We start from the raw sequence: 27517 nt of genomic DNA on the forward strand, positions 1-27517 counted from the left end.
AAAGTTATTCCGAACTTCTTACCTCTGTCGCTAGTTCTGTAGTATGTATCAAAGAACTCCGTGTGGCCGCATGACAGTCGTTCAGTTCGCTGCGAGTCGAGTGTGTTTCCCAACGTCTCAGCGGAACTCGTTTTCCGTTTAAATACTCTGCTAAGCATCTTGGGACTTGTAGTGATCTATGAGTAACCCTGTTTAGCACTGTGTAGAACTTGTATTCCACTAGGTTAAATTAAGTTATGTTTTAAGCAGTGGCTGGCATTATATCTTACAAGAAAGTGTATGTTCACAAGGTGGTTTGGCAGAAGGCTCAGTAATTCGATCGTTGTAATTCAGACATTTCGTTCAACCCGTCCACCACACAGTTAAATGTAAGAATTAGGTAGGCTTCTTTTTTCAACAACATGGCATCTATGTTTGCCCCTCTAGGAGGGACTTTCATTGCTGCCAGTACTGTCCATTTAAAGTCTGTCTCAGTGTGTTGTTGTTCAACGAAGTGTTGTACCAAAGGGGCAGTCAACACTTTGTGCCTGATTCTGGATCTGTGTTGTGCTATTCGCTGGTTTACTCTTTGAGTGGTTTTCCCAATGTACAACTTGGGACACGGGCACATGATTGCGTATATAACATTGCTAGTTTTACAATTGGAGAATTCTTTGTGTGTCCATTTCATTGTATTGAATTGAAATTCCTCCCCTTCCATTGTGTTAGGGCAGGACACGCACGAGCCACACTTATGGTGGCCTCTTATTGGTGGTAACTTCCATAGCGAGCGTAAGTCGGCTTTGGCTTGGCTTGCCCCCAGGTCAGCTCTTACAATATATTGTGCTATACTTTTGTTTTTCTTTAGGGCAAACAATGGTTTCTCCATTGGGACTTCCGAGTTCGTAATCAAATGCCAATTTTTTAAAATTATTGATTTCAATTTGTTTGTGTATGGCCCGAAAGTTGTGACACAGACTGGCCTTTCAAGAGGCTTGGTCTCTTCCTTCTTCAATGGTTCTTCTCGTGGCGTGTACCAAGCCCTTGTTGTGGAATGTTTCAATAATTTCGAGGGATAACCTCTTTGGCTTAGTTGATCGCTAAGTATTTGGGAGTGTGCTATGAAGTCTTCCTTTCGGGAACAGTTGCGTCGAATTCTCAACATTTGTCCGTATGGTAAATTAGACTTTAAACTTTTGGGGTGATAACTTGCATAATGCAAAATTGTATTCTTGTCCGTGTTTTTGCGATATAAAGTAGTCGTCAATTTGTTTTCATTGGGAAAAACCACTACATCAAGGTAAGTGAGAGATGTTCTACTGTGTGTCATTGTGAATTTTATGTCTGGGTGTCTGGTATTAAGCCACTGATGGAATTGGGCGAGCATTTCTTCAGACCCTTTCCATTGACACCAGATATCATCTATGAAACGATACCATGTTGTTATGTTTGGTTTGAATGGGTTGTTGTGGTAGATGAAGCGCTCCTCATACAGGGCCATGAAGAGGACCGCCATTTCCGGGGCATAAGGACACCCCATGGCGGTCCCCTTCACCTGCACGTAGAACGCGTCCATGAACAGAAAGTAGTTTCTTTTGAGGGCTATCCTCGCTAAGTCAATGATAAAGTCCGTTGGGACTCTTTGTGGTCTGGGGCGTGTGTCCAAGTAGTACTCCATTGCTTCCAATCCCTCCTCTTGAGGGATTTGGGTGTATAGAGAGGTGACATCGAAGGATACCAGCAGTTCCTGAGTATCATCGAATGGGACCCCTTCAACCTTGTTAATGAAGTCCGTGGTATCTTTAAGGTACGATGTCACTTGAGGCAAAAAAGGTTTTAGGAACACATCCACATACTTGGCCAGTGGTTCTAGTAATCAATCACACCCGGAGACAATAGGTCTTCCGGGTGGTTCAGTCAAGTTCTTATGTATTTTCGGTAGAAAATAAATGACTGAAATGCGTGGGATTTTTTTGTCAAGATATTCAAATTCCTTTGTTCCTAGTATCCCCTTGTCACGACCCTCTGCGATTTTTGTCTGAATCTCTGCTTTTATTTGTGAAGTTGGATCTTCTTTTACTTCTCTGTACCACTCAGTGTTCTTGATTTGGCTATTGGCTTCTGCGATGTATTTATCACGAGCCCATACCACCAATGCGCCCCCCTTGTCAGCGGGTTTTACCACTATGGAATCGTCATTGCGAAGATTGTTCAATGCTGTTTGTTGCTCTCTAGTGATGTTCCTCTTCAGAAACATCCTTTGTTGGCCCAACTGTGTGATGGAGGATAGAACAATCTGTTCAAAGGCTATTATTTCCTTTGGTATTGTGTAGGTTGGGGGAACGAATGTAGATTTATTGGAAAGATTCGAGGGTTCTGAAAAAAAGCCTTGAGTCTCAGTTTACGACAGAATTCTAGTGCTTCTATTTTCAGATTCGTTAAGTCAGTGTTAGTTGTTGGCACGAACTTTAGGCCTAATTCTAGAACAGATTTCTCGTGTATGGTTAACTAATTAACCATACACGAGAAATCTGTTCTAGAATTAGGCCTAAAGTTCGTGCCAACAACTAACACTGACTTAACGAATCTGAAAATAGAAGCACTAGAATTCTGTCGTAAACTGACACTCAAGGCCTTTTTTTCACAAAAGGGAGGACACTAGAGTAGCAGAACCCTCGAATCTTTCCAATAAATCTACATTTGTTACCCCAACCTACACTATACCAAAGGAAATAATAGCCTTTGAACAGATCGTTCTATCCTCCATCACACAGTTGGGCCAACAAAGGATGTTTCTGAAGAGGAACATCACTAGAGAGCAACAAACAGCATTGAACAATCTTCGCAATGACGATTCCATAGTGGTAAAACCCGCTGACAAGGGGGGCGCATTGGTGGTATGGGCTTGTGATAAATACATCGCAGAAGCAAATAGCCAAATCAAGAACACTGAGTGGTACAGAGAAGTAAAAGAAGATCCAACTTCACAAATAAAAGCAGAGATTCAGACAAAAATCGCAGAGGGTCGTGACAAGGGGATACTAGGAACAAAGGAATTTGAATATCTTGACAAAAAAAGCCCACGCATTCCAGTCATTTATTTTCTACCGAAAATACATAAGAACTTGACTGAACCACCCGGAAGACCTATTGTCTGGGTGTGATTGATTACTAGAACCACTGGCCAAGTATGTGGATGTGTTCCTAAAACCTTTTTTGCCTCAAGTGACATCGCACCTTAAAGATACCACGGACTTCATTAACAAGGTTGAAGGGGTCCCATTCAATGATACTCAGGAACTGCTGGTATCCTTCGATGTCACCTCTCTATACACCCAAATCCCTCAAGAGGAGGGATTGGAAGCAATGGAGTACTACTTGGACACACGCCCCAGACCACAAAGAGTCCCAACGGACTTTATCATTGACTTAGCGAGGATAGCCCTCAAAAGAAACTACTTTCTGTTCATGGACGCGTTCTACGTGCAGGTGAAGGGGACCGCCATGGGGTGTCCTTATGCCCCGGAAATGGCGGTCCTCTTCATGGCCCTGTATGAGGAGCGCTTCATCTACCACAACAACCCATTCAAACCAAACATAACAACATGGTATTGTTTCATAGATGATATCTGGTGTCAATGGAAAGGGTCTGAAGAAATGCTCGCCCAATTCCATCAGTGGCTTAATACCAGACACCCAGACATAAAATTCACAATGACACACAGTAGAACATCTCTCACTTTCCTTGATGTAGTGGTTTTTTCCAATGAAAACAAATTGACGACTACTTTATATCGCAAAAACACGGACAAGAATACAATTTTGCATTATGCAAGTTATCACCCCAAAAGTTTAAAGTCTAATTTACCATACGGACAAATGTTGAGAATTCGACGCAACTGGTCCCGAAAGGAAGACTTCATAGCACACTCCCAAATACTTAGCGATCAACTAAGCCAAAGAGGTTATCCCTCGAAATTATTGAAACATTCCACAACAAGGGCTTGGTACACGCCACGAGAAGAACTATTGAAGAAGAAAGAGGCCAAGCCTCTTGAAAGGCCAGTCTGTGTCACAACTTTCGGGCCATACACAAACAAATTGAAATCAATAATTTTAAAAAATTGGCATTTGATTACGAACTCGGAAGTCCCAATGGAGAAACCATTGTTTGCCCTAAAGAAAAACAAAAGTATAGCACAATATATTGTAAGAGCTGACCTGGGGGCAAGCCAAGCCAAAGCCGACTTACGCTCGCTATGGAAGTTACCACCAATAAGAGGCCACCATAAGTGTGGCTCGTGTGTGTCCTGCCCTAACACAATGGAAGGGGAGGAATTTCAATGCAATACAATGAAATGGACACACAAAGAATTCTCCAATTGTAAAACTAGCAATGTTATATACGCAATCATGTGCCCGTGTCCCAAGTTGTACATTGGGAAAACCACTCAAAGAGTAAACCAGCGAATAGCACAACACAGATCCAGAATCAGGCACAAAGTGTTGACTGCCCCTTTGGTACAACACTTCGTTGAACAACAACACACTGAGACAGACTTTAAATGGACTGTACTGGCAGCAATGAAAGTCCCTCCTAGAGGGGGAAACATAGATGCCATGTTGTTGAAAAAAGAAGCCTACCTAATTCTTAAATTTAACTGTGTGGTGGACGGGTTGAACAAAATGTCTGAATTACAACGATCGAATTACTGAGCCCTCTGCCAAACCACCTTGTGAACATACACTTTCTTGTAGGACATAATGCCAGCCACTGCTTAAAACATAACTTAATTTAAGCTAGTGGAATACAAGTTCTACACAGTGCTAAACAGGGTTACACATAGAACACTACAAGTCCCAAGATGCTTAGCAGAGTATTTAAACGGAAAACGAGTTCCGCTGAGACGTTGGGAAACACACTCGACTCGCAGCGAACTGAACGACTGTCATGCGGCCACACGGAGTTCTTTGATACATACTACAGAACTAGCGACAGAGGTAAGAAGTTCGGAATAACTTTACCGGACTATAGTTAAGCAATACCATGACCGCACCCAGCAATACATTAATTGGTCGTCCTCTGTGTGTTTTAAATTAACAGAATCTCCGACCGATAGGAAGCAACGAGTAACAAACAAATGAAAGAGGAGCCGCATACAAGACCTTCACCACGTTACACATAAGTAAGTCTCACTACTTTAGACTGCGTAACAAACATTTATCCATTGTTACACACAGACTGATATAAATTTTCATTCTAACAGAACCAAGCATCCCAGAATTTAAAAAGATCTTCACAAACGGTTATCTCAAGTTACTAAGCAATCTGAAACACACAAACAAGTAAGTGCTGGCATAATCTAAATAAGGACATAAAATGTTTAAAACATGCATCTTAAGATAAAAAACTTACCAGAACACCATCCTTTACTTCACTGTTTAGGCAATGGTGATAACGAAGGATAACCAGATGCCCTGTGCCCAATAAATCACAGTGAACATTAACGCGAGAAGAGGTAAAACTTTAACCCCATGTTTCACTCATGCAATATGTTAGTTGAATAAATCAGAGAAAAGGAGATACTAAATGTCCCCCAATCTTACACCATAGGTCCACAGCTCAGCCCTGAGGAAGAACCCTATAAACAGAACAAAGGATTTGGAAACGCGTCGGCTGTTCGGCTGTTTCAAAGGCAACCTAAATCCTAAGGGTTTGCACACGAACATAGGGCGATTTTTCCAAAGTCATAAGGCCCCATGTGTCTAGTCCTATTAACTATGTACGCTCGGTCGTAAGGACTACAACCAACACAAGTGGTGTACCAAATTGAGTTTGTTTTCCAGTTTAATAGCTGAAGTGTAATTACAAAGGTTGTTATAATTTGTTTCTCTACAAAGTATTGCACTTATGACTTATGTTTATATTGTTTCAATTGTCTAAGGAATGTTAAATCCTCTGTTGTCTGTACAAAATGTAAATATTTTTGAACTTTTGAAAATGTTTTGAATGAAAATACAAACCTTCTGAATTCATAAAAAGAAGGGACGCAGCCGCTAAATAAAAAGCTGTTGTGAGTTGAACCCGAGTCCTGGCACCCCTGTTTTCTGATATATCCAGCCAGGACCCGTAGGGCAAAACCCCTCCAGTGTTAAAAGCTCTCCCCATCGAGGCTGCCTCCTCCCGGAGCCCGGGCGACAGTCACTCCCTCCTTGGCCAGCTCCGATGCCCATGATCCTCCGCCCCAGACTCCCGCTTCCCTGTGCTCTGCTCCTCTAGCAAATCACGCGAGAGTCTGTTCGCCAAAGATGTCACTCCGAAACAACGCATTCGAAAGGAGTAATATTAGCGGCCATCTTAAAGCAGTAACATTTTATAAAACCCTGCACACTCCACACAGGCGTAGGTGGCAAAATTACCTATCACTAATTTTAAAAAAATGATTAAACTATCTTTGAGGCTATTTTACAAATATTCGGGTTTTAAAGAAGAAAACACTTTAATAATCATTGAATGTTTTTTGTTGCATTTTATTCTTGCCCGATGTCATTTTTGTAATTTGTCTTCCGGTCATGTTTTTCAAATAGCCTAATGCACTATAGATGACGGACAACTGTAATTTGTCTCCCGGTCATGTTTTTCAAATAGCCTAATCCACTATAGATGACGGACAACGGAACAGCGAGCGTTCGCCATGACATAGCCTTTTGTCTCTAAGCCCCGTCCTTTTCAGACTGGGTGACCCGACTTCCTGCTGCGGTAAAAGGCCATCTGGACCCATAAAGAAGATAAGAAACCTTTTACTTCAGCAGTAGGTCAAGGAACCCAGTCTGAAAAGGACGTGCCTTAAAGAGAAAGAAGAACGTCACTAGGACCTCTTCTCCAATGGCTGGCCACCGTTTAGGACGCCAGCCAATGGAGAAGAGGGGCGGGGCTTAACCCTCGCTAGTGAAGTACACTCTAAAACATAAAATCTTGCGAGCTTGACTGCGCATGTGCGCAGTACGCCACGCGAGACCTAAAAATGGGTCTCAATGGGCTTATTTAACATGTTAAATCTTTTGAATATAGTCTCTTGGAAAAACGGTTTCTTTTTTTCTCCGACTTCTGTGACTCGTTCCCCAGTGCTACTGTGTCACTCGGGGACTGTCAAATAGGTTCTCAGGCTTTGCAGTGGAGGTGGGAACTGAAATACTACTGGGGCTGAACATGATTTGATTGACAAGGTTGCAAGTCAATGGCTGAAGGTTTAAAGGCAAAACAATTTGATGGCTAATGTAAGCGGACCAAAAGCCCCTTGGAGTAAATATAGAAATCAGTATGCATGCCATGAATAGCACAAGTGCCATACACGTCAAGCCTAAACAAGATGTATCATTGTGTGCTGCTCTGTTACTACAATGTGATTACTGTAACCATTACTTGTGATGATGCAATTTGAGAACTTAAGATAAATGTGAACAATTAGGTTTTCTATGTGTTAACAAATGTAGATAAAACGTTCTCATAAAAGAAAATAACTGGATAATCCACTCGTCTCACACTTGACTTGGGCTAACTTAAGAGCTGCTTCAGGCTGAGAGCGTAAATAGAGCACTTGGATGTGTACTGTACCATAGAACATTATTCTTTGTGGCTTCCAAGCACTAAGGTAGCATTAGGGCTGGCTGGATACCACACATGAGAATAATCTTGGAAGTGCTTGCCTTAGGAGTTGATTTGGTTCCAAGGATAAGCAGAGCATTTTTCAGAGAACGTCTTACATTAGCACAAGGCAGAATGAAATGCTGAGCCGGCCACAATGCGATTCAAACCTGTGATCTTTAGACTGCCATCGGTTTACCCCATTACGCTCATTAACAAAGTGAGCTATCCTACTAGCTTTATCAGCTATCTAGTTGTATAAGCTGGTAAACGGCTAAATGAGTTAATGTATCCAGATAGTTAATGCTCAAGTTGCAGATATGTCAATGATCCAGTGGTCACAACTTTGAATTACCATGAAAGAACATGTTACGGTAATGATCTTTCTGGAGGATACTCTAGCTAACTGCAGATTCCTCACCTTTAACCCCTTCCGTGCTCATGACGAGCTCAGCTCAGTGTCTGTCCCTACACACTTTAAAGTCCAGGCAGTAGGGCGTGGCATAATTGTGCAGGGATGCCCACATCGCCGCCTTTCAGATCTTTGCTATGGGAACACCTGTGTCAAAGGCAGAAGGAAGTAGTGGCGTTGGCCCTCGTTGAAAGGTCCGCAATTCCTCCTGGATGGTTTTTCTTGGCCAAAGCAGAAGATGGTCCATTTTAAGAGGGTCCTTCTCTGCACTGCTTTTCCATCTTTGGCGCCACCGTATCCAACAAAGAGCTGTTCATCTAGCTATATGTACTTGGTGCAGTCTAGATAGTAGTTGACGGCCCACTTGGGAGCCAACCGATGCAACTGCTCCTCTTCCTCCTTAGTGGGGTGGGGGGAGGGTAGAAAGTTAGGAGGGTGATGGACTGACTCAGATGGAATGGATCGGTATCAATAGGAGACTAGCTCTACAATGGATTAATCTGACACGGTTATGGTAGATTAATATTAGTTATGTAGCGACTCAGTATTTTGCCGGGTGGCAGTGGCACCTCTTGGGTGTCTTTTGAAAGCCCTCACCCACCAACCTAGTTGGTGGCATGCTTCATCATCGGGCCCACCCAGTGACACCTAGCGTGTCCCGGGTGTGCTTCGACGCCTGATTACAGCGGAGCAGGTATGTCACTGTGTGTGCGGTGTGAGGTGCTAAGATAAGTGAAGTTAAAACGGCTTGACAGGTGGTCCCTGGGGTGAGGATATTTTATTAAAAGGGCCTCTGCCAGCGGTTAAAAATAAGGCTGTGGGACGTTAGAGGCGGGTTACGACCTCCTACGTCCTTAGGTAGTCAACATGTTTCAGCCAGTGCCTTATGTTATTCTGGCTTTCATCAGGACAATAAATATGTGTTGGTTATGCGAAGGAGGCACAACAGGTCCCACGCTGGTGCTGGCCAGAAATCCTGGCTTCACCCTGCCACTTCAATAACCTTGGAGCTACCAACAAGCATTGAAAGCGTGATCTTGAGAAGGGAATCCCCCATCTCACAGCTAGATACACTTTAGGGCGTGTAGACACATAGACTACACTACACAACCCCTAATTTTAACCAACACATATTTATTGTCCTGATGAAAGCCAGAATAACATAAGGCACTGGCTGAAACATGTTGACTACCTAAGGACGTAGGAGGTCGTAACCCGCCTCTAACGTCCCACAGCCTTATTTTTAACCGCTGGCAGAGGCCCTTTTAATAAAATATCCTCACCCCAGGGACCACCTGTCAAGCCGTTTTAACTTCACTTATCTTAGCACCTCACACCGCACACACAGTGACATACCTGCTCCGCTGTAATCAGGCGTCGAAGCACACCCGGGACACGCTAGGTGTCACTGGGTGGGCCCGATGATGAAGCATGCCACCAACTAGGTTGGTGGGTGAGGGCTTTCAAAAGACACCCAAGAGGTGCCACTGCCACCCGGCAAAATACTGAGTCGCTACATAACTAATATTAATCTACCATAACCGTGTCAGATTAATCCATTGTAGAGCTAGTCTCCTATTGATACCGATACATATAAACCGGGGATCTGGACTAGCTTTCTGGTCCTCTCTCTCCCTCTTGATTCTCGTCAGATGGAATGGAGTCACTACCTTTGGTCTTTACTGGCCTGAATCCAGAGTACACTGTTGAACGTCAAAGTTGTCAAATTCCTCTAAGCTGCTGCTGCAAAGTTAGGAACTGCTTACAACTAGGTCTGCGCGGAGTTAGCAGAGTTCCGCTACGTGGAACTCCACGAAGTGCAAAAAATTCAACCGCGCTACGCGGCGCTCCACGAGCAGTAGAGTGCGTTAGATAAATGCAGCTCATGGTGCTTTTCATTTCCAGGTGCTTGCCCGCACATTGCAATCATCGCGAACTGCATCATGCACAGCGCAAGTGGGCGCAGCTTCCTTTCTGCCGCTCGAGTAGATTTTTACTCGACCAGCCGCTTTCTCAACACGCGAGCATACACGGCCACCCGCAATGAGAAATCTGACCACCTGCATCGAGAAATCTTGCCGGGAGGTTGATTTTCCATGTTTGCACTCCAACTTGATGTTGACAATTACGAACGAGGAAAAATCTCACTAGGAGGTGGGTCTTCCTTGCTTGCGCTCATCAACTTGACGTTGACGAAAGCGAGGGAGGAAAAAAACTGTTTTTCAGAACTCTGCGAGCTACGCATAATGCCCAGACTTACTAACAACAGTGTTGCTTTGGAATCTGGACTTGAAAACTGACTTACTGCTCAATTCTGTTATTTGCACGGCTGTTCCACAATCACTTTGTTTTACCTAGCTGTACTTTAATATGTTGTTTCTTTTCTGTGTATCTTGGTACTAGGCACTTTTTTGTCAAGCCTGCATAACATCGTGGCCTCGTTCCACTGTCCCTGGCCTCCATTCCACTTTCGTGTACCTTCTCCTTTGTACTACTATTGTCTAGTCGCCGTTATTTTGTCACATTTTTGGAGTTATCCTGCCACCTGCACTTCACATTATGCGCTTTACCTATTGCTCAGGGAAGGAAAGTCCCAAGTTTACTGACACACTATGATATTAATTGTGGCCCTTAACTGACTTGAAGCAACCTTTTTAGCTTTTTCCAAGTTCCAGCGCCATGCATTGCCAATCTGTTGCCATCCCAAACATAAAACAAATGAGGGCTTGGAGTTTTGCTGTTACCTGCACTTTCTCTTCTGCTTTTTCCTCACTCAGCTGCTAGTCTATCCTTCAGTCAATAATGACATAGTTGTCGGCTACTGTTTACACTTTCTCCAGTATCTTAACTCCCTTACCCATTTGAGTTAGAGGTTTTAACTTACATTATGTTTTAATTGTTGGCCATGTTTCTGCAAACATCATGTTTTAAAAAAAAAAAATTGAAATTGCACTGAACAATAAATGATTTTACTTACTTTACTCACCACCTTTGAAAGGAAAGCAGCCCTGGTTTGCAACACCAACCTGTCAGGGTAAAAACAGTTAAGGGGGCATTCGGGGACTAGGAGCCTGCAACTCGCTCACACTTCTGGCTGAAGAGATGGCCACCAAACACAGTCATCAGAGTTAACATTCTCTGCAAGAACTCAAACCGGGTTCTTATAAGAAAAGTCCAAACTAAATTAAGCTTTCACTGGGGAACAACAAATGGGGTTGGAGGGTACATATTTGTCAACTCCTTTAGAAAACACATAACTATGGGCAATTTGAAAAAGGAAGTTGGTTCAGCAGTTATAGGAATGCAGCCTACGTGACTAAATACCCATTGGCAATGCCTATTGCACAAGGGAAAGTACCTATTGCAGGACCTATGGCATCTTGGCCTGCAAGGGGTCCACACTATTGTACGCACACCAAGCAAAAAAGCTGCTGCATCTGCCTGAGTAACCAGATTTGGTGGAGAGGCAAAGCTCTGACAAGATGACATCACCACCTCTTGTGGTAGCTGAAAGGAACTCCGATGACCCCGCTCAATCTCTAAGCATGTAGAAAGAGGCCTCGGACAGTGCGGTGAAAAACCATTCCTCCCGACTAGGAAAGAAGGTTCAGCCTGAGTGGAAGTTGTAGTGTGAGACATTTGGAGAAGCACAGGCGGTCCGCTTACCACAGCCTTCTCGGACAATCTGGGGCAATGGAAATAACTTGGAACTGGTCTCAGCAAATCTTCCTCAGAACCTGAGGAATCAACGGTATGGGGGTAAATACATAATGCAACATAAATGCGTCCCTCAAGGTTCCCTTCAATAGATACTGGAGGGCACAGAACCATCGGCAATGAGCATTATCTTCAGAGGTGAACAAGTCCACCTGAAGAGTGCCTTACTGGGCAAGATGTCCTAAACTATCTCTGGTAGAAAACGACACTCATGATCGGCAAGATAGCACCAGGTAAGGCTGTCTGCTATGACATTCAGAGACCCCACAAGGTGATTTGCCATGTGCCCATTACCAGAGGCTCAATGCTTCCAGGCAAAGGAGGTGAGAATATAATCCCTTTTTGCTAGCATACTACATTGCAGACGTACTGTCCCTCAAGATCTGGATGGATTGTGCTTGGAAGGAGGGAAGGCCTTGAGCACTAGGTGAATCACCTGCTGTTTCAACAGGTTGATGTGAAGAACCTGTTCCTCCAGAGACCAGAGCCTCGGAGCACCAGATCATCCAGATGAGCTCCCCATCTTAGGTGGAAGCATCCATCCCTATCGTAGCCACGGCTGGAGGGGGAGACGGTCATCCTACATGGCAGGTTTGTCTCATTCCCCCACCAACCCACTTCAATAGCAGTGCTGGGGGCGATCACGATGGAGCCCAAGAGATCTCCCATGTATTGTAGTCCATGTCTGTGGGGGCACCACAGCAGGTCCCTCATTCGCCAATATGCATGCACGACTAGGAGAACACAGGAAGCTCGCAGCCCTAGAAATCTGAGAGCCTTTAGAACTGAAATTAATGTGTCATGCTGAAAGGATGGAATAATTTCCTGAATGTCAGCAATCCTTTGAGGTGGAGGGAAGGCACAGAGAAAGGTGGTGTACAGTGCCAACCACATGATCTTGAGTCGTTGGGAGGGCGGCAGGTGAGATTTGGGCTTGTTCAAACAATAGGGATACTGTTGACTGCAAATGGCGCCACACAACCTCTGGCAAACTTGGTTTCATTAGTCAGTTGCACAGATACAGTAAGATAGGGATGCCCATCTCTCCTGAGATGTGTCACTGCCAATGCCATCGCCTTTGTGAAAATTCAAAGTACTGATGTCAAGCCAAAAGTCAGTACCACAAATTGGTAGTGTGCAAAACCCACCACAAACTGCAAATACTTCCAATGAGACCTCAGGGTTAGGTATATGTGAAAGTACACATCCAGCAGATCAAGAGTCACCATCCAGTCTCTAAGGTCCAACACCAGTAAAACTTGAACTAGGGTCAGTATCTTGAACTTCTCTTTTTTGAAGTTCAGGTCTCTGAGGTCCAGGATCAGATGCAGCCATCCTTCTTGGGCACCAGCAACATGAAACTCAGTGATCCCTGGCCCTTTACCTATTTTGGCACTAACACCACAGATCTCTTCTTCAGAAGTGCTACCACCTCCTGTTGAAGCATGGTCAGGTGGTTTAGGGTGGTGGGCGAAGGCAGACGAGCATACAGGGTAGAGCCTGAAGGAAAGGGAAGGTGTTACTGCATTCCCCAAACTGAAGAACCTACAGGTCCGATGTGATAGTCTTCCAGGCGGAGAGAAAAGAAGGCACTTATCGATGGAGGATAGAGGTTGGGAAGTAAACTAGGCTTGCTTTCCTGAAGGTGGGGGTAGGAGGAGGAGGAGTACGTGGAAGGTTGCGGAATGGAGCATGGGTCCCTTCCTATGGGTCTACCTATGTACTGTCTGAGCTTTGGATTCAGTTGTTGCTGCTGAATGTATGGCTGATATTGTTGCCTGTTGCAAAAAGAAAAGCACCTGGAGAAGTCACAAAAATGAAGAAATGTACCGCAATACCTCAAATGGAAGGTTGCTCCAAGCTCAGGAAACAAGCTGTGGTCTTACTGGTCTTAAGCGCTATAAAGCGGAATCAGCTCTGTGCCAAACTGGGGTTCCCCATCAAATGGTAGGCCTATCAAGCTATTTTGTACATCTGCTCAGAAGTTTGAGGTTCTAAGCCAGGTGTGCCTCCTGATAGAGACTGAGGTCCCCATCTCCCAGGAAATCGAGTCAGCCTTTTCCAGCCCCATACTGATAATGAACCTAAAGGCGTTCTGTTCATCCTGAACCACTTTTTGAAAGTGCTGGTGCATGTCTTCTGGCACATAGGGCACTTCCATTTTGGCCATATTTCACAGGGCATAGGTGAATCTTGCTAGAAGACAGTTGGCATTGATGGATTCTAGCACCATGCACCCCGCATCAAAGGACTTCTTTCCCAATGATTCTAGGAGCTTTGTCCCCCTGCCAGGTAGGGTGGATGGGAATAACCCTCCTGATAATCCAGAGCAGTAAGAAAGCCTTTATTATGTAGTTTTAAGGTGACGTATGAATAGAGAGGAACGGCCAATCACCCAGAGCAGGGCCATCCAGCGGCTATGGCCAAGGAAGGTTTCTCCCATGCTGCCATGACTGGCTTTAGGAGGGACACTTTATAGTGGAGTAGAGACTCCATTATTGTGGCTGATGGGAGAAGTACCTCCGTGAGGACATTAGTTCTAGTATCTGCAGTCGACAGTTGCAGATCTAGGGCCTCTGCAGCCTTCACTATGATCCTATGAACAGACATCACCCTAGTCATTGGCAGTCCAGTAGGAAAGCCAATAGCCAGTTCAAGAAAAGTGTCCAAGCCACTTGCAGATGATAGGCCTTGAAATTCTCCTTGTGCATCTTGATCCAAGCCTATGTCCAGGGTGTCTGAGTCAGTTCTAAGGATTTCATGCAGCCTTTCCCTGTATTGTTCCTCTTCAATGAGGTGCTAGGCCTCTCTCTGAGATCTTATTTCAGCAGTGGGGCCAGGCATTTGTGCAGGCGGTGTCATTTCCGAAGTTGAGGCTTTGGACGAGACCCATCAAATGGCATATCCATATGGGAGGCCTGAAACCCAGGAGATCTCATCCATGCGTGGCGACAGCGGACCTCACTGGTACCGACTGCCAGGGCTAAGCAATCTGTGGTACCCAGGCCAAACTGAATGCACATTTAGCTACATTTTAGCCATCCTGAATGTTTGCGCCAGGGATGCCCGACGGAATCCACTGATGGCCTGCAAGATCTCATTGGCCATGTCCCAAAGTTCATTAGTGTATCAGCCAAGCAAACAATTTGTGGTGACCAACCTCAAGGATAGGCTGACTGAGGAGAACATTCGTTTTCCAAATGATTCAATCCTTTTGGACTCTGCTGGGGTGATCATAGGGAAGGAGCTGAGCTTCACCTTGCTGGTAGAAGCTCGAATCTCAGGAGTGGGATGCTGTGTTAAGAAGTCAGGGTTGCCTGGTGCCAGCATGTGGCTCCTGGCAACCTGCTGATTCACCAAAGGGCATGAAAAAGGCTTTGCCCATGTTCCCAACAGTGTGTCAGCCAGGGATTCATTAAAGGGCAACAAGGGCACAGAAGAAGTCTGTCTAGGTTGCAGGACCTCTGTAAGGATGTTAGTTTTGACCTCCCCGGAGGGAAGTTGTAGATCCAAGACCTCGGCTGCATGTCTAATGATCATTATGAAGGCACTGTCTTCTGTTGATGGTCCTGGGGGAGAAATCAACTCAGTATCAGGAGGTGTATCAAACTCACTGGCTTCCAGTAAGTCTGTTTCCCAGTTATCATGATGGTTTGGGGGTAACACATCCCAATTATCAGCAGCGTCATCTCCAAAAGTTGACAGACTGTGATCAGAGTCTGAACCAAAAATCTGGTGGAGCACCCGAGGACGGTTCTGCAGCAGGAGTAGTGTCCTATCAGAATCAAAATGAATGGCGAATGGGCACATCAACATGAATTCCAGACATGAACTCGGTTGAGGCCAAGACAAGTTTAGTTTAGAGTCAGAAACCAAGATATGTTTAGGGTTTTACTCAGGTGTCAGTAAAATCCATGCCTGTGGTTTGATAGTGAAGTCAATGCCGAAGAGACTGGTGCAGATTTAGGTGTAAGAGCAGGACACTAGTGCAGAACCAGAAGCGGCTTTGAGGGGTACAGACAGTGTCAAAGACAAATCCACTAGTGGTAACCGACTAACAGATCAACTGGTGGTAACCCAACTGAAGGCACATGCAGGTCCATGTGTCCAGAAGGTGCACTAGAAGGAATCCGGAGAGTGCCAAAGATGTGCAACATGCCCTGCCTGAAGGCATCGATCTGTTGATGTTACCAATGAACCAGGAAATCGAGGTGCTTTGGGACCAAAGTGGGAACTGGCGCCTAGAGTGATCAGGTGGCACACTGATGCCCTTGAAACCTCTCTAGAGACAGTGTGGCAGGATGAGGAAAAGTTCTGTTTGATCTTCTTGTGTTTCTGTTTCGTCTTGGACCAAGACTTACTCGAAGACGTCAACCATGACGATGACATGTCGCAGGAATAACCTTGTCAAAGACAAATCCACTAGTGGTAACCGACTAACAGATCAACTGGTGGTAACCCAACTGAAGGCACATGCAGGTCCATGTGTCCAGAAGGTGCACTAGAAGGAATCCGGAGAGTGCCAAAGATGTGCAACATGCCCTGCCTGAAGGCATCGATCTGTTGATGTTACCAATGAACCAGGAAATCGAGGTGCTTTGGGACCAAAGTGGGAACTGGCGCCTAGAGTGATCAGGTGGCACACTTATGCCCTTGAAACCTCTCTAGAGACAGTGTGGCAGGATGAGGAAAAGTTCTGTTTGATCTTCTTGTGTTTCTGTTTCGTCTTGGACCAAGACTTACTCGAAGACGTCAACCATGACAATGACATGTCGCAGGAATAACCTTGGGCGCTGGAGTGAATCTGCACTTTCAGCGTTGAGTAGGACTTTTGAGGTTTCTTCTGTTTTTCGGAGACATACAGCTTTGCTTCACGGTCTCAGATCAGTTTTCAATTCATGAGCACACACTCCTCACACAGCTTGAAATTGTGCCTTGAACCCAAACACAGAAAATGCATATCTCATGGGTGTCTGTTGAAGGCATGTGTATGAGTCATCCCTGCATGGCTTACATTTTGTAGTCTTCAGAGTGGACATAGTTGCCTAACACACCAGTTTCAGGTTTTGGGAGAAAATAAATCTTTTATAACAATTCATGAAATGATGAAAAAAAGAGCAGAGTGTTGGATCAGTGTCTGAAGGTGTGGTAAGAAAGCAACTGACAGAGCAGCGAAGTCTATATCCGATCCGCTTTGTCACTGCCGGTCTGTAATAAAAACGTAGAGCCACATGAGGCCTCCTAATAGCGCTTGGGAGCACTGTTGTGAAAGTTCCCAGATTCAGTCTGGTGTCTGGGAATATAAAGGTGAGAAATCTGACATCAGAAATATTCATCAGAAGTAGCCAAGAAAGCAATATCTACATTCTCCTGTGCACTGCATGTAAACCGTGGATCACAAATGTGAATCCTTGTAAGACAGCTTAGTGTGTTAATGAAGTTGCTTGACAGGTTCCTGTGTAACCTTCTGGCCATAAGATATGATCTGATCTTGATAAATAATTCAGTGGGATGTGTAATTGCTCCAAACATCAGCTTGTAACCTACATGATATTTTTAACCCTTGCAAGACTACCTCAAACTTTTTTACTTCAAAGTCGATAAAATCAATGTCATTCCGTTGGGTTAGTAATTAACACCATTATTAAGTGCCATAAATTAAGTTTACACTGTGTGTACTGTAAATATATTGCCATTATTATTATAGTAATACGCCTGGTGTAACATACATATGTCACGTATAATGTGTTTTTTAACTCAGTATTTTACTTGTCTATTTTAAAGACGTTGCACAATGTAACTTGAACCAGTTTCTGCTCTTTGTTATCTTTTCATTTCTTTCATCATATATTTAATTTGTTTTTCCTATATAAATTCTCAGTTTAAAAAAGTCCAGAAACAAAGTGCTTTTTTATCGCAGTATGGGACGGAATAGTCCCTTGCATGGTGATGGATGTGTACCCTTGCCTTGAGTGCCCTAACTTTGATGATGACTGGATCCCTGATGCTGGTTGTTGTTGTCATGGGCTAACACAGCTCCTGCGTGTGCACCTTGACCTAGGCCTGTCTCAAGGATTGCAATCTTTTTGGACTGAGAGGGGCACCTAAAGCATCATCCTCATAGTTGAGAAAGGCCAGGAGTTTGGCAGCATATTGATTAGTAGGAGTCAACATGCCTTTTTACCTGTGTCACTGGAGTGAGGCCCACAGGCTAACTCATTTAAAGTTCTGCTGCTGTGTGCTTAACCCACCCTTGGTCTAAATTGGAGTGCTGCACAGTGCGGATTTGTTATGTACATGTGCTGGGAGTATGTGTGCAGTGAATAGCACAATACAGAAATGATGCAGTGCTGGGCAGTGTATGTATCATATACATGTGCTGGATATATGTGTGCCTGTGAAAGGTACAATAATGGTACAATAAATGGAAGGTGTAGTGTTGTGCAGTGTGTGTATGTTATATGCATGTGATGGGTGTATGTGTGTTTGTGAATGGTACAATGCATGGAAGATTCTGGGTTCCATTTTGGGAAACCCATAGGAGCAGAGGAGGTAGATGACTTTCCTCAGAAATATATGATTTGCTGCATTCATGTGAGCTGGGTGGAAAATAGGAAAAAGGGAGGGCCAAACTCTTCAGCGTATTTCAAAGGTGGATCTTTGATTCACAGACAGCTCTCTCGGAAGGGGCCTGGGCACATCGCAGGAAGGTGATGGGGCTGGTAGGAGAATCATAGAGAGTAGGGCTAAGGCATTTAGGTAACATTTTGATACACATATCACCGTGGCTGACACCAAGGTGTGACCCTCTAGTAACTCCCATGGCTATCAGATTTGGAGTCTCTCCTGCTGTGACAGACTGCTTTTGGGAGGAAAGAAGAACAGAAGCGAGAGAGAACTTCAAAAGAAAGCAGAACGCCAACATAGACTCTAAATCACATTTGGTGTCAAGAAATGGACTATAAGAAAGGGAGATTGATACCCCCAAAATTATCAACTGTCAAGCAGCCAGTCAGGCTGTGCAAGGAGAAGCTCGGCAAGACTTCTGCCTGTGACCAGGACTGGGGGTCAAAGTCTGCTAGCTTCCCAGCTGGTTAAGGGGACATCAATCAGGGAATCCAGTAGCATCTGCCCAAGAGCCTGGAGCACCAGTGCATGCCTACTTGCCAAGACTGGTGTGCCCCTGTGAAGAAGAGGGAAGAGCTGGAGGGGTTGATGTCCGGTGGGAAAATCCTAGAGAGTGGAATATCGAAGTGAGGTGTAGGGAGACGAATGCTGCACTGATCAGGTCATTGCCTGAGTGCAGTGTTAATTTGGCACCCCTCTATGCCAGAAGGGGTGCAGTGAAGATTGCTGCCTTGCAAATCTGCCGTAGCCCTTGTGCTGTAACAGGTTGGCAACCCAACGTGCCAGGTGGGGCTGCTGTGCGGATCAGGCCGAAGCCTAAGTGCGGTAAAAGAACGGTGCCACCGTATACCAGGTGAGCAGCGGTGAAGACTGTGCTGATCGGTCCGGAGCCTGTGTGCAGTGGAGGAATGGTGAACCCCCATATGCCAGAGGGGGCACCGGAACCAAGCAAGAAGTGTGGATTGGTCGAGACTGTCGATAAAGGAACGAGGCCGCCGTGGTAACCCTAGAGGGTCTGAGCCATGACTGAGGACCAGCAGCAGGATTGTTGTACCACCCCATCTGTGGGAGGAGCCTAAGAACTTACACAACATCGAGAACCCCTCAGCCGCTGCCATCATAGGACCATGTGTGAGGAACTCGAGGACAGCCAACCGATGCCCAAATGATCCACATGTAAAAAACTTACAAGAGACAGCAGATGCATGCCTCAGCGCCCAGAAAGGGGGTGCCTTTGGATACTCTCGTTGCTCCGATCCGGCTGCAGCAGGTAAGACTGATTTTGGGCTGGATGGCCCAAGGGAACTTGCTTGCCAGATAGCGCTGTGGCATTGGAACACTTTTGACTTTCCTTAGGAACCGAAGTGGGACTCCTGCGACTCGAACTACTAGCGGGGCTTAGCCAGAAGGTCATCTATAACTTGAGGGGAGTGGGACTCGGGGACCCACCTATGAAACACTAGAGCCCTGACCTCAGGGAACTGTGTGTATTGTTTGTGAATGTTGTATTTTATTTTGTGGTTGTATTTATAAATACTCTTTTTTTCATAAAAGCAAGTACTGAACTGGACAATCATTTATTGTGGCTCCTGCATGTATTTTCAGTTGTGAGCCTGTGTTCACTCCCAGAGTCTATCCCCCCAGAGAAGCCTTGGACTGCTCGACCCACGCTACCCCTGACAGTCAAGTGCTGAAGCAGTACTTGGCCCAGTTACTCAGGACCCATAGTATGTCACCGCTCGGGACATCAGGAATGAAAGACTTCAACCCCCACGGTTGGACCCAGTAGCCCAGGTTTGGCTTGAGGCTCTCTGACAGGGGTTCTGACAGTTGCTTAAAAAGAGATGCCTTAATGCTAATGCAAAACTTAATTAACTTTTTCCAGAGACTGTACAAAATAGGTGTTTTTGCAGCTTAGTGGTACCCATTCTGAAAATCTTGGCAGTATGAAAGCAATTTATAACCTTCAAGTTACATACAGATTCCATAGCGAGTACTTAACTCATTAACCTTGGAAGCACATTCTTGCATCTTAAAGCCACTATAACAATTATTCGCAGAATTCAAATAAAAATATGTAATTTATTGTCTTTTTCTTTGCTCTTTCAGACCTGCTCCTTTGATTCCTGCACAAAGTTCAAGATCCAGCATTACTGCTTTTCGGAAATGAAAAGAAAAAATTATATAATGATGTCCACAAAGTGAAGACAGAAGTTTGCACTAACGTTTACCTCCAGATGGAGTTCATTTCTTTCTGTATTGACACTTTTTAATGTTTAAATTACCAATATTTTTTAAATCTCTGAGTTACTGCCTTTGGTGCTGTGCTATGCTATGGTGCTCTGTGTACTTGCTCAGGTACTACTAAATTAATAACTTATGTTGAATATGTATTACAGTGCAGAGCACTGTAGTATATATTTATTTTACACAAAGCTGGATTTCCATGGAAGGAAACTGTTTTCGTAATACTGTAGAACACTTGAAAGATTCTGCTTTAAAAATCTAACACTAAGTAATGTCTTTGGGTCCAGGCTTCCTAGAACTCAAGCTTAAAATGTATTTATGAATGGCCTTGGAACTTGATGCACTGGTATACCAAGCAAATTATTTGAATAATACTTTCATTTTAAATTTCAAAATATTTCAATTTTGCATGATTGTTGTACTTAGACTGTTACATCCGAAGTTAAACTAAATAGACAGGTTATGATCATTAACTAGGGGAAAGGTAATAATGAAGAATTAATTTTTTTAGCTATCTTAGCGGAAAGTTTCAATTTTATTAAGGAGCGGAGGCAAGGATTATGTTCATCTTGCTCCACTTTATTCCATAGAGCAGCCATTTAATAAACAAATTAAATAAAAACATTAGAACCATTCAGTAAACAGTCCAAGTAATATAGTCCTTCTTCACTGATTATGCCCCCTCTTTCTTTGTGCGAGAGCTGCCTTCCCGAGTTAAGATTCCGTCCAACATTGGCTCACTCCTGTTTGGATGCGGCAGTTCCTAAAACATAAGACCAAACTTGTAAAATCTTCTCACCTTACTCATAAAAACACAGACAAAAAATTTGAAACATTACTAGAAAACCAACCTACAATACCTCATATACAAAATAACATTACCATGCATGCTAACAATAACTGCTGAAAATTATCCTTATAAGAAATCCAAACATAGTTATTGTTACGAGAACTCCTGAACCTCCCATTCCTGTAAAAACACTAGGGATGGATCAGCATCCTTACTTGGGTGAGAATCATCCTTGCCTCCGAGTCCTTAATAGAATTAAAACTTTCTGTTACGATATCCAGGAAATGTTATATTCTATGTAAGGATAGAAGGGGAGGATTATGCTCGTTCAAAGCTTACTTACCACCATCGTAGCCAAGTCTACTACCGGCTTAAAATAGAACGTCTTAAGTATGGAATCTGAGGACAAATCGGCCATATGCACTATGTCCTTGAGGCGAGCCACCACATAAAAGCTTTTGAGGCCAACGCACCACTTGACGAATGTGCTCCGGACACTGACATGTCAATACCTGCCTCTTGCATGGCATATCTCACCCATTGAGCTATGGTAGGAGAAGATACCCCCTTGAATGGGTTAACCAAAGCAATAAGAAGCTGTCGTTCTCCCACTGGACACACATCCTCTGTTAATGCCACAAATGCTTTAAGACACCACAGGCGGTTGACAGGTCAAAGGGTAAGGTCCAAAACTCTAAGACCTAATGACCCCAAAGAAACTGTAGAAACCTGCAGTGAGGCGGGAAAATAGGAACTGTCATATAGACTTCCTTGAGGTCTAAATGCACCAGCTAATCCCCGGACGCAAAAGATCCCACAGAAGGTGGGTCCCCTTCAACATGAAATGGTGATAGATTAGCCACTTGTTGACATCCCTGAGACTGAGTACTGGACACTGACCCCCATCTCTTTTTTCCACCAGGAAGAGGTTGCTAACAAATTCTGATTGATGAAAAGCAGAGAGCGTGATTGCCCCTTTATTCAACAATTACGTTACATTCAGATTTATGAGGGCAGCCTGACTTTCAGTAAAAATCAGAGGGTGAGGGACCTGAAAGGAAGTCCCCATGAATTCCAGCCGAAAACCCTGGATAGTCCCACACTTCTGGACCCACACTTCTGAAGTGACCTCCCTCCAATTCTCTGAAAATAGTGACAATCTTCCTCCCAATTCTAGTAGGGAAGAACTGAAATTCATTACCTTGGGTAGGTCCTTGGGTGCGCCCACGTCCACCCCCTCTGCTTTCATGAGATCGCCGGAGGGGTCGAGGGGGGTAAAAGATGAAATATCTGACAGAGGCTTGGTATTGTCCCGGCAGGAGCCTTGGCCGTTTTGGGAGACATTGGAAGCAAATCGGCTGAAGGAGCACCCCCCTGTCAAGTCCGGCCCCAAGAAAAATCCTGGGGGGAAAAATCTTTTTCATCGATGCCTGTGCCTTATATAAAGAATTAAAGATGGCAGCAAATTTGCTAAACTACTTAATAAAGGGTTCCCTGAACAATCCTTCCTACGCAGTGGGGCCCGTTTCTGAAGCTGTCAGATTTCAAAGTTATTGATTCACCTTAATCAAAAGCGAACGCCGCCTCTCTGCAGAGTGCACATAATTTGCATTGCCCAAAAAAATCATAGCTCTTTGGGCCCATCCAAAAAGAACTTTGGGAGATATGAGCTTTCCAGACTGCTTGACTTCTTTAGGCATGTTTAATATCTTTGTGATTGGCCCTGGGAAACCCAATAAGTAGTCTTGGCATGACCGCCATGAGTGATCAATGGGTTCCTGAATATATTTTGTCAAGAACATAACCATACACTCATCTAGCTCCGGAATAATACCACCTTGCCCTCCAGAAACGGCCGGGGACACTGCACCCAGAGGCGGGCTCTAACATCTTTGTCCAGTTTCTTACGAAGCCTCAATGGCACATACGCCACCACCTTCTTGTTGGGAGACTACATAGAAGACCTACGATGAAGGAGATCATCCAGGTTTAGAGATTCTGAGACAGCAGTAGGGGTAGGAATTGGGATTTTGTCTGCTAAGGGACACCAAGGCCTGGAAGGGCCCAGGTCCCAAACAGAACTGGGAGAGTTGTTACCCCCAAAAGTTTAGGGAGAGGGAGGAGACTGCACAAAGGGGTCTGGCACTTGAGCCTGCGATTGTTCTTGTAAGAAGACCTTTTTGATGCACTCGAAACTGTCCCTATCAATGCCCTGTCCGCTTGATGTGGGACCTTTTTCTGCTGTCCTTGAGCCAGCTGCTCAAATTTACTTTTAAGGGACACCAAGGCCAGGGTGAACCATGTTGTATGGAGGCGTCTACTGCCTCACAAAACTAATCATCCAACGGCAGGAAGTAGCCCTCTTCCAAATCCTTGTTCTCTGTTTCCTGCATTTCTGCGCCGGGACACTTTTCGGAGTAGCTAGGCAACACCGGCTGAGTTTGTTCGCCCTGGCTGTGGCCTACTTGGAACCACAGGCAGCATCTGTGGGACTGCAGGATGGGTACGTAGAAATAGGCGTCCTGCAGATCCAATGCCAATACCCAGTTACCAGGATCCAGGACAGACAGAACTTGGGCCACAGTAAGCATCTTGAACTTTTCCTTCTTGTGGAGAAAGCTCAGAGCGCAGAGAACTAGAATAGGATTAAGTTCTCTGTATGTTTTTGGCACCAGAAAGTAACAGGAGTAGCAACCAGTCCTTCTGATGCTGGGACCCTCTTTAAAGCTCCCTTCTCCATGAAAGGGATGGAAAGGAAGTGTAGGGCATCGCCATGTTGTACAATTTGCAGCTTCCATTTTTCTGATGTGATGCGTTGCTACTTGTGGAGACAATAACTTATCCAGCCTCCAACCAGGTAACAATTTACCACTGAGGGCAAACTTGAGGACTTTTGCAGTGGCAGGGGGGAGGGCGGTCAGGAGATTGGGTAGTTTGTTGCCTCTGGGGACCTGGACATTGTCAGCTGGATACACCACCTTTGCCTCGAAAGGCTTTGGAGGCCTGTTGTTGCCGAAGCAAGGTTTGGTGTGGTCTCTGCTCAAAACCTTTCCGAAGCCTCAAAAGGGTAGATGCTGCTCCGGAAACTGCAGTACGGGTGGTGCTAAGATGCGGTAGGGTGCTGTTGCTTTGCCCTCTTTAAAGCATTTGAAAGCTGAGTCTGCATTGTTTCCGAAGAGATGGGTGCTGTCCCGTGGCATGTTCATGATTGATTGTTGGACATCACAAGACAATCCTGTGGAGCATATCCAGGCATGGGGCTGAAGGTACGCTCCCTACGCAGGTTGTCTGACCAAATTACATGTTTTGCTGAATCCTGACCATCTTGAATGACTTTTTGAAGGTTGGCACAAGGGTCATCTGTAGTCTTAGCAATGTCATGTCTATGGCGAATATATGATTTTTCAACTAATACAAGTTCCACGCATGGCATTACCACGCGAATTTTACATCGCAAGTGGCTTTACCACGCTGGAATTGACAACGAAGGATTGTTCCACGGTAGAAACGTCTTACCTGCACGTCTTTCTCCTGCAGCCCCTTACTTCCATCTACCATGGAAACAAGCGTCAAAACACGTCTTCTAAAATAAAAAAAGGACTGTTTTTTTTTACGTACACTGCACGTCTTTGGGGGAGGGTCATTCCTTTTTCTTCATCAATACCACAGAGCGTTTTTTTTTTTAATCTAACTCGCTCGCTCGCTTGTTATTTTTTGGGGGGGAGACCCCCCCAGCCCCCCCAGCCCCCCTCCCAACCCTCCCCCAGCACGACTGGGCGGAATACCACGTCTCCCCCCAACCCACGCTGAACGTTTTTTCGTGGTCAAGACGGTCGTTGAAGGCTCCCTCGTTGAAGAGACGTTTGCGGGGTAAGTGGATCGTTTAAAACGTCAAGCGTGGAAAAGACATCGTTGTAAATGATGTTTCCCGTCTATGGCTTACTGGAAACATTTTGGACAGTATTTTTGTGGAGCTGCATGACGCCACATACCAGCATGCGAGGGAATTGCTGAGAAAAAATCTCAGGATATAGTCTGGTGCCTGAGGGTATTCACAAGGTGCGTAATCTGCGGTTAAAACTATATATCAGAATCTAAATTTTAAAACCATGTCCTTCTCCAATATCAACATCAGAGGCATAATCTAAGGCTGAGCCTTGATGTTTGTGAGATATGCGCAAGAAGGGGGAAGGAGCACCTTTTCGTTTATCTTAGCCTGGAATTAGACACTGATGTTTTTCAGTCATGTATTTGAAAACACAGAAAACACAAATGCATTTAAAGGCATTGTCAGACGACATGGATGTTTTGAACCAGACTTTCCTTTTTGTTGTATTGAGTTTGGGATGGAGAATGCAGCATACAGGCTGTGTTCTGAAAAGTTACAATCTAGAGAAAGCCAGTGCTGCCCAGTAAACACTGTCAAAGTCATTAGGAAATTAGAGAATCTTTATTAAAGTGAGTTGTTGACCTGTTGCTTTACTTGTGTGCTCGGTCTTTATGTCATACTGCTTTTCTTAGAACACATCACAATTAGTTAGATGTGAATTACGTGAAATAATTTCATTGACATTTGATGGTTGGCATGACAACCATAAGATATATGAAAGCAGAGGCATTACACGCCATACAAGAGACCAAATAAGATTACAGTAATCAGCACGAGAGTACTTGCAACAAGAAATGGCTCAGGGATGTAAACTTTTGTAAGTTTTTAGCTCTCATTTTGAAGCAAATAGATCGTTAAGATGTTGCTATATATATATATAATAGGATTATATATATATATATATATATATATATATATATATATATATATATATATATATATATATATATATAATAGGATTTTAGAGTGAAGACACACTACTGTAATACTGCAATGCAGAGTCTTCATGTTTTTCACTAGAACATTGATGTGCACACACTAAGGGGCCAATTACGATGCGGCCCATAAAGGCTTCGCAGGGGGAAGGTGTTGAAGCGCAGGAACGCCTCCCAAAAGTGGCTGAGTGAAATCTACAAGATTTCACTCATTCACTTTTGGGCCCATGCTGCATCAAAACCCTGCGCCTGCTTGAAGCAGGCGGAAGGATTGACGCAGCATTGCGCACATAGAGCCCCCCTGATCATTGCTGGAGCTGCGTCACTCTTGCGACGCAACTCCTGCAATGCGCCGCTTTTGGCACAGATGCGTGACGCATCTGTGCCGTTTTTGCCCCTTGGTGCGCCGCATTGTAAATGCGGCGCATCAAGGGTGGCGGAGCTGCGGCGCACAATTACTGGCGCATCCCTGCCGATATGCAGGGATGCGCCAGTAATTGTAAATCTGCCCCTCGGACTTGTGGTCGAAGCCTTCAGGGCCGCATCGTAATGGGCCTTGCGGTTTACTTTCCAACCACCTCATTATGATGTAGGAGGTCGGAAAGTAAACCGGCAAGTCATTCCGGCTGGCTTCTGATAGGCTCGGCTAGTCAGAAGCCGACAAGTGCTCTCAAGGGCAGGCCTTACCACCCTTTAAATTACGATGCACGGTTTCCGACATGGTTTCCATGCCGGCCATGGAAACCATGTCGGAAAGCATGTTTTGATGCCCCAAGTTAGGACCCCTTTGGTGCACAGCCTCCAGTTGGGGGCCGAAGGTGCCCCCCCTGTTGATCCCTGTATCTTGTGGCAGACACCTTGCGGTGCCTGCCACGTGGTACAGGGATAAACTGCACCTCCCTATTCTCAATGGGAGCTTGTGTTATGGCTGGTTTACGGCGCGACCAAACAGTGTTTGTTCGCATTGTAATCAGGCGGTCGGCACTTCCGAAAGGATGTTGGTCGGTCCCAGGACCGAGTGTGGTGTCGGGCAGAAGCAATTCCACTGACATCGGAATCAGCCCCATAATGTCACTGTCATTAGAATATTCCAGCTGGCTACTGTTTAAATTCTAAACAGTCCAGCTGCCTAAAAAGTCAATTTTTGTGTTGAACTTAAATTTTAGGATCACATTAGATCTGAAGCATTCAAGGACTTTGTTAAAAGCAACTTCCGCCACAATTGTGCTAGTTCCATTGAATGACTAGTACCACAGTACTATTAATTTTGTCATTT

At 44.8% G+C, this 27517-nt stretch overlaps 1 protein-coding gene across 1 annotated transcript in view; it reads left to right on the top strand.

Moving 5' to 3' along the window:
* Positions 1 to 26154, top strand: part of ADAM12 (ADAM metallopeptidase domain 12) — a 364066-nt gene extending 337912 nt beyond the window's left edge. The window contains exon 10 of the mRNA XM_086919547.1: positions 20490 to 26154. Coding sequence (XP_086775673.1) covers positions 20490 to 20550 — 61 coding nt within the window. The 3' untranslated portion in view covers positions 20551 to 26154. The remainder of the gene's footprint in view (positions 1 to 20489) is intronic.
* The last annotated feature ends 1363 nt before the right edge of the window (positions 26155 to 27517 follow it).

Source organism: Lissotriton vulgaris, chromosome 5 (genome assembly GCF_964263255.1).
Source record: "Lissotriton vulgaris chromosome 5, aLisVul1.2, whole genome shotgun sequence".
Lineage (NCBI taxonomy): Eukaryota > Metazoa > Chordata > Amphibia > Caudata > Salamandridae > Lissotriton > Lissotriton vulgaris.